At 37.9% G+C, this 12,796-nt stretch overlaps 1 protein-coding gene across 1 annotated transcript in view; it reads left to right on the top strand.

Moving 5' to 3' along the window:
- The window catches only part of Cngb3 (cyclic nucleotide gated channel beta 3), a 229,774-nt gene that overhangs the window by 200,717 nt on the left and 16,261 nt on the right, over positions 1 to 12,796 (top strand). The window contains exon 15 of the mRNA NM_013927.2: positions 265 to 383. Within this exon, the coding sequence (NP_038955.1) occupies positions 265 to 383 (119 nt within the window). The remainder of the gene's footprint in view (positions 1 to 264; positions 384 to 12,796) is intronic.

Here is a 12,796-nt window from a genome sequence, read left to right on the forward strand (position 1 = left end):
ACTGACCTGTGTATCTTCTCATGCTTTATGATGGTTTACAGGGGTCGTGTGGTGAAAAGCACTGTCTCCTCAGTCATTTGGCTTTATGTGATTGTCTAGTCAACGTTCAAAACTACCTCAGGTCTTAAAATAATTACTTTTACAAGGATATTCCCTGCTTTCTTTATTTGTATTTGCTCCTCTAGAAGACGTTAGATTTCTTCATGTGGGCTATAATCATTTTTGAAAATGACTATGGTACTCTATCTTCTGTATGGCATTTAGGGAGAAATTGGAAAAGAAATGTACATCATCAAACACGGAGAAGTCCAAGTCCTTGGAGGCCCTGATGGTGCTCAAGTTCTGGTTACTCTGAAAGCTGGGTCAGTGTTTGGAGAAATAAGGTATCTTAAAGACGTCTTGTAAATGTCTAAGCCCATTATTTGTCATAAAACAAGAACTGTAGGTTATAAAATATATAAATTTCTACTCGAGCTTATCAAATGCCTGATATTTTGCTGACAGCATTGGAAATTAAGGTTGGTCACATTTCTTTCACTGCTTTTATCCTTTCGCTCCACCACCCCCTGCTCCCCCCCCCCAAAAAAAAACAGAAAGAAGAGCAAGTTGTTATGCTCTTTAGTACTGGAACCTAGGTCAGTACCTAACTTGTAACTGATACTCAACATATGGTGAGTTAATATGCACATTCCTAAATGAATAGAAAGAAGAGAGAGTAGTAGTGTTATCTAATTGTTAGAAAACTTCTGTTAGGCTAACAAAGTGGTTTGAATAGGTTAGTAATGTGATCATGAATGGGAACCAATCTGCCTCAGTCTAAATCCCAGTTTCTCTACTTTTTTGTCTTTGCTCTTTACTTGACCCTACTCTTCTTCAGTTTCAACATCTTAATAATTAGAGTTACAATAGTGTGTGTCAAAAAGGTTGGTAAATTAGCTTAATTTCTTTAAAATATTTTGTGCCTCTCATATAATTTTTACTCAAGAAGTATCAACTATTGTTATCTTTATTTCCTACTGGTCAGGAGAATATAAAAACAGAACAGAATGGAATGAATATAATAGAGTAGTCCCCAAGAGCAAGAATATAAATAGCAAATTTAAAAATGATATGTACTAACACTTCCATGAATTATTGCATTTAAATTTATTCATCCAAAAGTGTTTACTAAGTGCCTAGCACATGTCAGATCGTGAAGTATCCCTAAAAACTCTGGGAATGCACTCCTTAATTGTTGAGCTTCATTAAGCTTATGGTCAAGTAGGAAGAAACAGAATAGTTGCACAGTTAATTTACAAGGTAAATTCACACCGTGATATCTTATGAATGCACAAGACTGTAAGAAACTGATAGGAGATGCTACTAAACTTCCAGTAGTTAAGTATGAGCACCCATTATAAAATATCTGCATTGAGCTTTAAGGCAGTAAATAAGTAGGGAGCTATTTAGAAATAGGCAAAAGTCTAAATATAGGACAAATGCATCTGATCTAGGGAGAGGTAAGTCACCACAGCTGGTAAACACTGGACACAGAAGGACATGTTGCAGGATGATTAGATGCAATAATGCATGGAAGTGTTAGTGCATATTGTGTTTCAATTTGCCAAAGACTTATCAAGGGCCAGTTTAGTTAAGGCTTTTAGACCATCATAAGAAAGAGGAGTAACTGAGAAGTGGGATATCATTTGAGATGCAAACAAATGGAATGATTAATAAATAAAAATTTAGAAAAAAGAGAAGTGTATATTTTATTCCCCTGAGTACTAACCTGACCATGCTTAGTTTCCACTATTAAAGAAGATCACACAGATTCAGAGCAGTATAGATATAAGTGTGTTGGTCTCAATATGAATGGATATGAGTGAAGGGTTTATGGAAAAGAACTGTCCAATTTGTATGATTTAAAGGACAACTCCAGCCGAGTGTGGTGGCACACGTCTTTAATCCCAGCACTTGGGATGCAGAGGCAGGTGGATTTCTGAGTTCAAGACCAGCCTGGTCTACTAAGTGAGTTCCAGGACAGCCAGTGCTATACAGAGAAACCCTGTCTCAAAAAAACAAAACAAAATAAAACAAAACAAAAACAAACAAACAAAAAAAGACAACTCCAACGGAGACAAGAGGAGGTGAGGATGCAACAGAGAAAACCACATGCACATAAGCTGCAGTGATCCAGTAGAAGATGACAGTGTCTTGAACTACAAAGCTAATGCTTACAGGCAGAGAATAACACACTGACAAGAGCTATTTTATTATTATTATTATTATTATTATTATTATTATTATTATCATTATCATTATTATTATTTGCATTGATAAAATTGTTATTTCAACTTACCAGGGTCTTTCTTTTTTACTTTCTTTAAGTTTCTTTTTTTAATTTTATGGGAATTGTTTTACCTGCATGTATTTCTGTGATTGTGTTGGATCTCCTGGAACTGGAGTTACAGATAGATAGTTATGAGCTGCCATGTGGATGTTGGGAAGTGAACCCAGGTCCTCTGGAAGAACAACCAGTGTTCCTAACCACTGAGCAATCTCTCCAGCCCCAAATACCAAGTATCTTGACCAGAATAAGAACAGCTATTAACGTCAAGAAACCTTCCAACCCAAGTCCTGTGGTTAAGTGTTCAGAGATCTCAACAGACTATAGAAGGCATTTGACTAATCTGACTTCACAGCAATTTAGAAGTCACTTGAGCTTCAGAGATACAAACTGACTTCATATTAATATAAGAGTTTCCTAAGAATGTTTAAGCATATTAGTTTTCTGTTGGTACAACTGCTCTGTTTTTAAATGTCTTCCTCCTTCTTAACAACTATTGACCTACACTGAAGTAGTGGTAGAAAAAATTTCTTATAATGAACAAGACCTGTATTATTAGTCTGTTTCCTGTTATCTCCTTATGGGAAGTGCTTTCTAAAGTAATTTAATATTTCTGTGATTTAATCATCTCTATTATTATCAAGGTTATAAAATATACAACAAATCTAATCTGAAACATTACAGAAATTAATTAGCTGACCTTCCCAAGGGCTTTATTCCCTGAAAAGTAAAGCCTATAAATATAAGTACATTAATTGCTGATATTATCATCACAGGAGGAAACAGTCTAAGAATAGAATGCAGGTGTTGCTGAGTTAGCAGTAAAAGGAACCCTGCACCCCTGACTTCAGTACCTTAAGTAAATCCCCTCTTTCCCATTTGGTTTCAAACAGTAAGGCCCCGTTCTCTAAGCCTGCAACAGTCTCCCTAACTCAAGCAAAGAAGAGGTCTTTGCCTTAATTCACTTCTTGGCTGTCGCTGGGAAAAGAAAACGAAAAAAAAAAAAAAAAGGATATGTTTGCTGTTCCCAGATGCTCATGGACTTCACAGCACATCTGTCTCCCAGCCCTAGGCTCCAGTCATTTCTTCCAAATGGAGGCATGTCTGCCAAACATCCAGACACTGGAAAGATCTTGTAATAGTGTTTACTACTCAGAAATGCTGTGACCTTTGTTTAAATGAGCTAAATCTAGCACTGTCACGTAGCTTTTTATAGACTTCTTTTTTCTTAGAAGAAAACATAAGAAAGAAAATGATGAAAAGATTTCAAGGGCATTATATATTAATGCAAACATGCACAGATAAAATATAGACACACATCCTGTCATAGATACAACCAGACCACATTCCCAGTTAACATCCAGAAAGTACTAACACCTTATTATAAAGAAGAGGAAGAGAGGAGAAGAAACAGAAGGAGGAGAAGCAGGAGGAAGAGAAGGAGCAGGTGGAGGAGAAGGAGGAGAAGGAGCAAAAGGAGGAAAAGAAGGAGAAAGAGGACAAGGAGGAGGAGGAGGAGAAAAGGAGGAGGAGGAAGAAAAGGAGGAGAGAAGAAAAGGGAGGAGGAGAAAAAGAAGGAGAAGGAGGGAAAGAAGGAGGAGAAAAAGGATGAGGAGGAGGAGAAAAGGGAGGAAGAGGAGGAGGAGGAGCAAAAGGAGGAAAAGGAGAAAGAGGACAAGGAGGAGGGGGATGGGTGAAGGAAAAGACCAAGGACTGTTCTGATTGTATTCTTCTTCTCATTAGTGCAAAAACTCATACTTTATACCACTCATACTTCAAGAACTGATTCAAATGCTATCTATTTAAAGCCATCTTTACATAAACCCAAAACAGATAGTAGCTCCTTGTTCTTTGCTTCCATGGTATTTCATGCATTATATTACAACAATTACTGCTAACGTATAGTTAATTTGTTTATACAGATTTTTCAAGAGACTGTATATCATTAACATGTAAATATTAGCAGTTATTCATATCTACATCACTAACAACTATGGTTATTATACATTATATAAGTATACATTATAATAGTTTTATTTATATCCTGCCTGTATTAAAAATAATGACAGTTCCAACCAAGTGATTATAACATGTAAATATTAAAAGTTATTCATATTTACATCACTAACAACTATGGTTAAATTGTACATTATAATAGTTTTTATTTATATCCTGCCTGTGTTAAAAATAATGACAGCTCCAACCAAGTGATTAAATGTTCAAGTTCAACTATAAGATTATTCACAGGAGGGCATGGAATACAAGTACAACACAGGGCCAGTATGTCTTTAAAATCTGGCAAGTATTTGAGGCTAAACTTTGTGTTAACTAATACTTCACTTTCACAATGACAGAGGTAATTAACTTATAACAAGAAAAGGTTTGCTTAGGCTCATGGTTTGGGAGTTCTGCTAGATGATCAATTAGCCCTGCTGCTATTGGCCCATGTTGAGACAGCACAGCATATCAGGATCATGTGACAAAGCAACATTATTTACATTGTGAAGAAAGACAGACAGACAGAGACAGAGAGACAGAGAGACAGAGACAGAGACAGAGACAGAGAGACAGACAGACAGAGACAGAGAGAGAAGTGATTATCTTTTAACTGAAAGGGTCTCTGCCCTGACTAGTTTTATGTCAACTTGACAGAAGCTATCATCACTGGAGAGAAAGGAGCTGCAGTTGAGTAAATGCCTCAATAAAATCACGCTATAGGCCAGCCTATATGAAATTTTCTTAATTAGTAGTTGATGTGGGAGGGCCTGTACCATTAGGAGTGGTGTCATCCCTTGGTTCTATAAGAAAGCAGGCTGAGCAAGCCAGTAAACAGTAAGACTCCTCTATGGCCTCTGCATCAGCTCCTGCCTCCATGCTTCCCCTGCTTGAGTTCCTGTCCTGACTTCCTTCTGTAATTGACTATGATATGGAAGTATAAGCCAAATAAACCCTTCCCTCCTCAAGTTGCTTTGGTCATGGTTTTTCATCATATTGTTAGAAATTGTATCTAAGATAGTCTCCAATCTAGTAACAAATGTTTTTATGTAAGATAGGAAGAGTGACAGTCTTAAGACTGGCAAGAACTGCAGCCATCCAGTCACAGGCAAGAAATGCACATGCATTGCATATACAAGAAATATTATTCCAGTAGAGCCAATAAAAAGAGCACAGCCTAGCTGGCATAATTTTGATTGATTATAAGTTTGACCTTACTTTGTAAAGTAAATTTTTGTGGATGTAGGGTGCTGTTTGCTGGTAATTTATTAAAGAAGCTACAGGAATTCAACGTAATACCCAAACCTTTATAACTTAATATTTGAAGGGTTAGTACAAAAAAAAAGGTGTACCTGAAATACCCTGTGCTTCACCTGCCATGACTATTCTACACCTAAGACCTATACATCTTTCCTCCTAAGTGTGCCTTAAATCACTGATATCTGACCTTCAGTACAGCTGCCATTTTGGGTAGTCCAAACCACCTCCACATCTAACTAGAACTCTGACCACATTCTCCACAACCCTGCCTCTAATCTGCAGTTGAGTGATTATGGAAAGCATCGATCTGATCAGATCTGTGTCTTTCTGCCCAAATGTATACCTGCTATTCTTAAGAATAAGTGCAGAGGTCTTATAAAAAAAAATCCTGCAGCATCTGACCTGGCTACCTGTCTCCTTCAGGTTTCATGTTTATCCCATATGTCCTGCTAATCTTTTCCAGTTCCATGACTGTGCCACACTGTCTACTTAAAGGGAATTTTTTGCACCTGTTGTTACTTCTGTCTGCATATTCTTCCTGCCCACCTTCACCACCACCCTCCTTCTCTACCCATCTCCGTGTTTGGAGTCTTCCTGAACCTCCCAAGTTTTCTTGCTTTACTTCTTGTCAAACTACATTCACAATTTTGGACCACTTATCTTTGTAGCTGGATGTTCACTGGTATATTTATTTCTTCATCACCCCCTCCAATCGGAAGTACCAGGACAACCACCTACAACTGATTCCAATGTGTCCCCTGCTTCAGAAGTCCTAAAGGAGCTAGGAGAGCTAGAATCCAGCACACACTCCTAGATCCCCCTTGGCCATAAGTCCTGGCTTCCATGATCAGTCATGTCCATGCAAAAAGGGCACTCCTGCCTAAGATTTCTACCTATGGTACTCTGCCTTTCCCAGAAACACTGCATTTCTCTAGTGTCGCTACCACCTCCGACCAGCAGAAAAGAAGCCTTCTCAAGGCAGTTTATTCAGGAACTTGACAATGTGCAGGAAAAAAATGTCCCGACCTTTCTCTGCCATCCCCCTTCATCCCCTCCAGTCCACTCCCCCAGTCTACGTAGGCACAGTTCATTGGCTCAGGACTACTTTTGTCACATCATCCGATCTTACGTCGTGGTGCATCTGCACAATGCAGCTCAAGGTACGTGGCTATCTTGAGGATTATGAGGAAGTCAGGTGCCAGTCATAAGACTTGGCAGCAGTCCTGGGTGCCATCTTGGGGCCGTGGCCACACCCACTTCTCACACTCTAGTTCATGCAGACACTGAACAGGCTCCCAAGGTCTTATTAGACACCACATGTAGTTTGGCTTACATTTCTTCCTCAGCCTTTAAGACAATGTTTGGCCTATAAGTGTATCAAATAGTTATTAGAGTCAACAAACCTTGACCCGTGGGAGCTCTCAAAACCCGAGCCACCAACCAAAGAACATACACTGGCTGGAACAAGGCCCGGTGTCACCTTTGTAGCAGACAGGCAGCTCAGTCTTCATCATTGTCCTGTCTGACCTCAGTGGGAGAGGATGCCACTAATCTGGCAGGACCAAAGGTGTCCACCTTTCAGAGGAGAAGGGAATGGGCAATGGGGAAGTAACTCGGAGAGGGGAGGAACCAGGAGGGAGAACAGTGTTTGGATAAATAAGTAAACAGGAAAAAAATTGATAGTTGTTGAATAAATAAGTAAATAAATAAGAGCATAATCTTTTTTTAATTTATTTATTATTATATGTAAGTACACTGTAGCTGTCTTCAGACACTCCAGAAGAGGGAGTCTGATCTCGTTAGGGATGGTTGTGAGCCACCATGTGGTTGCTGGGATTTGAACTCAGGACCTTCGAAAAAGCAGGCGGTGCTCTTAACCACTGAGCCATCTCTCCAGCCCAAGAGCATAATCTTTGATAGTACAAATACCCATTCATTTTGGTCGTGACTATTCATAGGCAGCCTTGTGGCCTCTGTTATTACTAAAAATAGTACTGTTGGAGGTATCTTTGTAAAATTACTTCATTGTTCTTCGAACTCATTTCTTTCAGGTTCATTCCCCAAAGCGAAATAAAGTAGGTCAAAAAGTAGAAGCAGTTCTGTAATTCCTCAAGTATATGAGCAGATAATTTTGAAAAACAATGAGCACATGTACAATCCAATTAACGATGTATAGCTCTTTCCCTCAGCATTGCTGACCTTGCTTAATTTTTTCCAAATTGTTTTGCATTTTAATATAGATTGTTCCAATTTGCATTCCTCTAAATAGTGTGGGGAGTAGAACAGGTAGTCAATAAATATTTGCTATGTGAGTTCCTTTCCCGGGAGCCAATTTCTGTCCATAAATGTGATCATTTACCGTCCATAGTCTGCTCACTCTCCCACTCCTCTTGACAGCACACAGTAGGAGCTTTCCGTAGAGCTGCCTGGTCTAGATCACTTGGTTTCCAGTCAAAATCTTTAAGCACTGACTTTTCTGACTGAACTGTATATTCTGATGAATTCTTTTTATTTATGTTAACTTCATATCATTGTGAAAAGGTCAAACATTTCAAAAGCTAATTTTGAATTTTTCTCTTCACTCTGTTTTTATTTTTCCAGAACAGTGTTTAAAGAGGCATACCAGAGAAACAGCTAGTTCTTCAGAAAATTCTCTTTTGTATTCCTAGGCTTAGTGAGAATATGTGTTACTCTTTTTTTTTTTTTTTTTGTAATTTTGTCTTCCTTTTATGAAAAGTAGAAATAGTGGGTATGTGAATTAGCAAGAATAAGAATACCTGACACTAGGTAATAAATCCCTACATTTCCATATCTCAAATAGGAAAAAACCCTGAATTTAAAAATCGACTTACTACTTTCACCATGACCTCTGTCATGTGGTCTCTGTCTGAATGGAACCCTTTTTACCTTTTTACACATAGAATATGTCTATGAACAATTGTACAATCAATATTATTTCTACACATGTGTTCAGGATCTCTTGAGAAATAACTCAATGCAAGGCTAAAGTAGGTTCTTTACTGCCATTTGAAATAACATTCAGGGAACATTTGTGTGTGTGTGTGTGCGTGTGTGCGTGTGTGCATGTGCGTGTGTGCGTGTGTGCATGTGCGTGTGTGCGTGTGTGCGTGTGTGCGTGTGTGTGTGTGTGTGTGCGTGTGTGCGTGCATGTGCGTGTGTGTGTGTGTGTGTGTGTGTGTGTGTGTGTGTGTGTGCGCGCGTGTGCACGCGTGTGTGTGTGTGTGTGTGTGCGTGCACATGCGTGTGCGTGCATGTGCGTGTGTGTGTGTGTGTGTGTGCGTGTGTGCGTGTGTGTGTGTGTGTGTGTGTGTGTGTGTGCGCGCGTGTGCACGCGTGTGTGTGTGTGTGTGTGTGCGTGCACATGCGTGTGCGTGCATGTGCGTGCATGTGCGTGTGCGTGTGTGTTGATGTGATGATACAGACACATAAGTTTGTAAATGCATCTAGGTGTTGTCGAACAGACCCCAGAACAGGACATTAAGTATCATCCTTGGTCACTTTCCCCCTGACTGCCTTGAGACAGTCTTTCACTAAACATTTTCATCTAGGTTAGTTGGCCAGTGAGCTTTTGGGATCTGCCTATCTCTGTACCTCAGAGCCAGGGTTACAGACACCCCCAGCCTTACCTGTTCATACCTTGGGGGTTTGTTTTTTAACATGGAGGCTGGGGATTTGAACTAAAGTCCTTATGTTTTCAGAACAAGCCACCTTCTTAACCTAATTCATTTACAAACCCTAACCATGGCAAGAAATTACTGAGCCATATTAATGATATCATTAAGCAAGAAAACATAGTAGCTTAGTTTTGAAAAGAAAAGCACTTTTGAAATGAAAAGCTTTATATGAATAAATGAAATTGTTAATCACCATGATTCCAAAGAAACAGACTAATGTACTCTCATTTGATAAGTATTTTCTTAAACAAAGCAGGCTTGTAAAGTATTTCTTTGACACTGGAAAGGAGATGGTTAATCAAATCATAAAGTGATGCATGCATCTTTCTCTGTTTCTCTCTGCTCCTCCTAAACTTTCACCCAGATGCTTCATTGTTCATCCACTTGCTTATGGCCAGTTCCACGCTGAAACCAAGACCTGACAGAAAAAAATAGAACCAGATATTTGACAGCTGTGAAATCTAAACTCTGACTTTGTTAAAAATTCAAGTGCACAGAAGTTCTTCAAATATTTTTTTTAAAAAAATCTAGGCTACTCTGTGCTTGCCATTTAGCATGTACTTGATATCTATCAAAGCACCTGCAAAGAGCACAACACCCAGGCAGAGGTGACCCCAGAGCATCCTCTGATGTTTGCTCTCCAGCAAAAGTTTGGTGAGAATGTATTCTTAGTCAAGTTGGAAAGTTGTCAGGGAACAAAGTGTTTCCTGATAAGATTAACAAAGTCCCGGGAAAGTCCAAAGGTCATCTGAGCTCCTGTCCCCAAATATAACCCAGCTGGAAATTTGCTTAATGAGAACAAATATTTAAAAGTTTTAGTCTCTCAACAATAGAGATGATGATTTCTCACAGATGACATTTAGAATTAGTTTTATTTCTATTGTAGGAAACCCACAAGAAAGTAGATTTAAGACTAGAAAAGTCTTTATTCTGGAAACATTTCTATTTCCTGTAGTTATCAAAGCATTAATAGTTCTGAGTTGTGTAAGAGAGCAGACTAAATTTATACCTCATGCCAAGACTTGTGGGTAAGTCTTGTCTGAAAGTACTTGTCTGAAACTGCTCCCTCCCCCCTCCCCATCAAATGTGGCCAGTGATGCATAATTACTGTGCAGAACTCTACAGCATTGATTGGATTAACTCACAAAAACAACTCACAACACTCTCTGGCTCACAGTAAGCACTGGATACTGTTAACTAAGGGTGGTACTGTTATCAATAGTATTAATATTTGCTAGTCCAACTGTCTTCATACATACTTGCTCTTCTCCTAGCTACAAATAGCTTGATGCTGCTGTTAATCGTCTTTGTACCTTTGCAATCAGCTCATTATGTTGTATGTCATGTCTACATATTCTTTTTGTTTGCTTGGTTTTTTTACACATTCTTCATTAATATCTGTTTTTTCCCCTTCCAATTTTATAGCGTGTTCTGTATCCTTTCCTAAAGGATTACATGCAATAGAATAATTATTTATGTATGATCTCATACCACAACTTACTTATCAAAGCTTGATAGTGAGTTGGATCTGTAGTTCAGAGGTGGATTTCTTACCTAGCAGGTTCAAGGTCGTGGCTTCAGTCTCCAGAATCGCACAAATAAAAAGATAATCCCATCAAAGGAGGCCATGCTTGGCAATGACTAGGTCCCCAAATACTGTAAGTGGTCTCACGGATAATTGCAGAGCAACATGAAAGGAGATGGGTTTTTAGAATGCACTGTACTGAGTGGCTGTGCCTAGCATGGTACTCTTACTGAATCATGTTTGAAAACTATATATATGTGCCGGGCGTGGTGGCGCACTCCTTTAATCCCAGCACTCAGACGCAAAGGCAGGCAGATTTCTGAGTTCGAGGCCAGCTGGGTCTACAGAGTGAGTTTCAGGACAGCCAGGGCTATAAACCCTGTCTCGAAAAAACAAAGCAAAACAAAACAAAAATTTTTAAAAAAAGAAAGGAAACTATATATATATATCACTGATCACTGATATTCTATTCTACACTTGTCCTTCTACCAACTCAGAGAATATGGTTTCTTTCTTTCATCATTTCACAGGGTAGCCTTTTTATTAATTCCTTTAGGAGATAGCTCTGCCTATCTTCAAAAAATATTATTATAGTATAAATGATTTAATGTGAATTTTTTTAAAAAACTGTACCAAAGTTTAAATTTTCAATAAATTTCGCTTATGTTCCGAGTGCTTTCCTTATGTTTCTACATTTAGTGTCTGCTCTTCTGTAGTCTATTGTCCCCTTTGAGTGCTCCTAAATATAGAGATTCTGCTAGAGAGAGCTGAGTAGGCTGTACACTGTACAAATTCTGGGGTCTCCAACTACACTGTACTTTGTTTAGCACTCAATTTGTAATTTCATGTATAGCAGCCCTGATGCAAAGCTTGAAATAAGTAACTAGAGACTATTTGCATATTATAGCACTTACTGAAAAAAATACTTGTACACACATACATATGAACAACATATATGCCAAGACTTCTTACACTTTATTTTACCCTTTAGCCTGTGACATTTTTTCATCACCAAATATCTGTAGGTATACAAAATAAGTATAAAAATAAAATATTTACTGGTAATCATAAAATATGTTTGTATGTATGTAGTTATTTATTGAGACAGGTCTCACTTTGCATTCCTGGCTAGCAATGAATTCTTTTTGTTGACCAAGTTGGCCTCAAACACTTAGAGATCCACTTTCCTCTGCCTTCTAAGTGCTAAGATTAGAGGCATGTACAATTGTTCACTGCCATGAATTAAAAAACAAACAAACAAACAAAAACATTGTTTGGATGCAACTGAATGTCTTTATAATTAGTATATTAGTCCATCATCCTTTTGATTATCTGCAATTTACCTTTATGTAAGAATGCCTTGAGAAAGCCAAAATAAGGTAAACTACATTCAAATAATGTGACCTATTTGTATGGATATAACTTTGGTCTGTGTATTGAGTCTTCAGGAAACTTGGTTACCTACTGTTTAAATATGGTAAAATATCACCTGTGCTAAAACAAACAATTCTTTGTTTTATATATATAATGTTTACCATTTATGAAGGTAGAGGCATACTTCATAGCTGTGAGGTAAATGTTCTTGTTTATTCCTATATAACATTAAATCCTGGCTTAATATTTGATACCATAACACAGAGAGCATCTATACTGTTTTTAGAGTTGGTGAATATTGTAATTATATATTCTTCAGTGCTTGAGAGTACAAATTTGCAGTAATACATAACACAAAATGACAACATTGTGTTTATGAATATTCTAAGAATTCTTGAAAATTCTGTCTAATCCCATCCTAAAATTCATTGAAAAAATTTTATACAACTCAAACATCAATTTTGTAATCAAACATTCCAATGTAATTCCAATGTAATTCAAAAATTCAATATGTGATTCTTAGGTACTGAGAAACAATGGTAGTAATGATGGTTAGGTCTTTGTTTTCTGGTTTAAAATCCTTATGTTTTGATAGGTTTATAAAACTTTGGTCGAACAGTT

The sequence above is a fragment of the Mus musculus genome, chromosome 4 (genome assembly GCF_000001635.26).
Source record: "Mus musculus strain C57BL/6J chromosome 4, GRCm38.p6 C57BL/6J".
In the NCBI taxonomy this organism is placed as follows: Eukaryota; Metazoa; Chordata; class Mammalia; order Rodentia; family Muridae; genus Mus; species Mus musculus.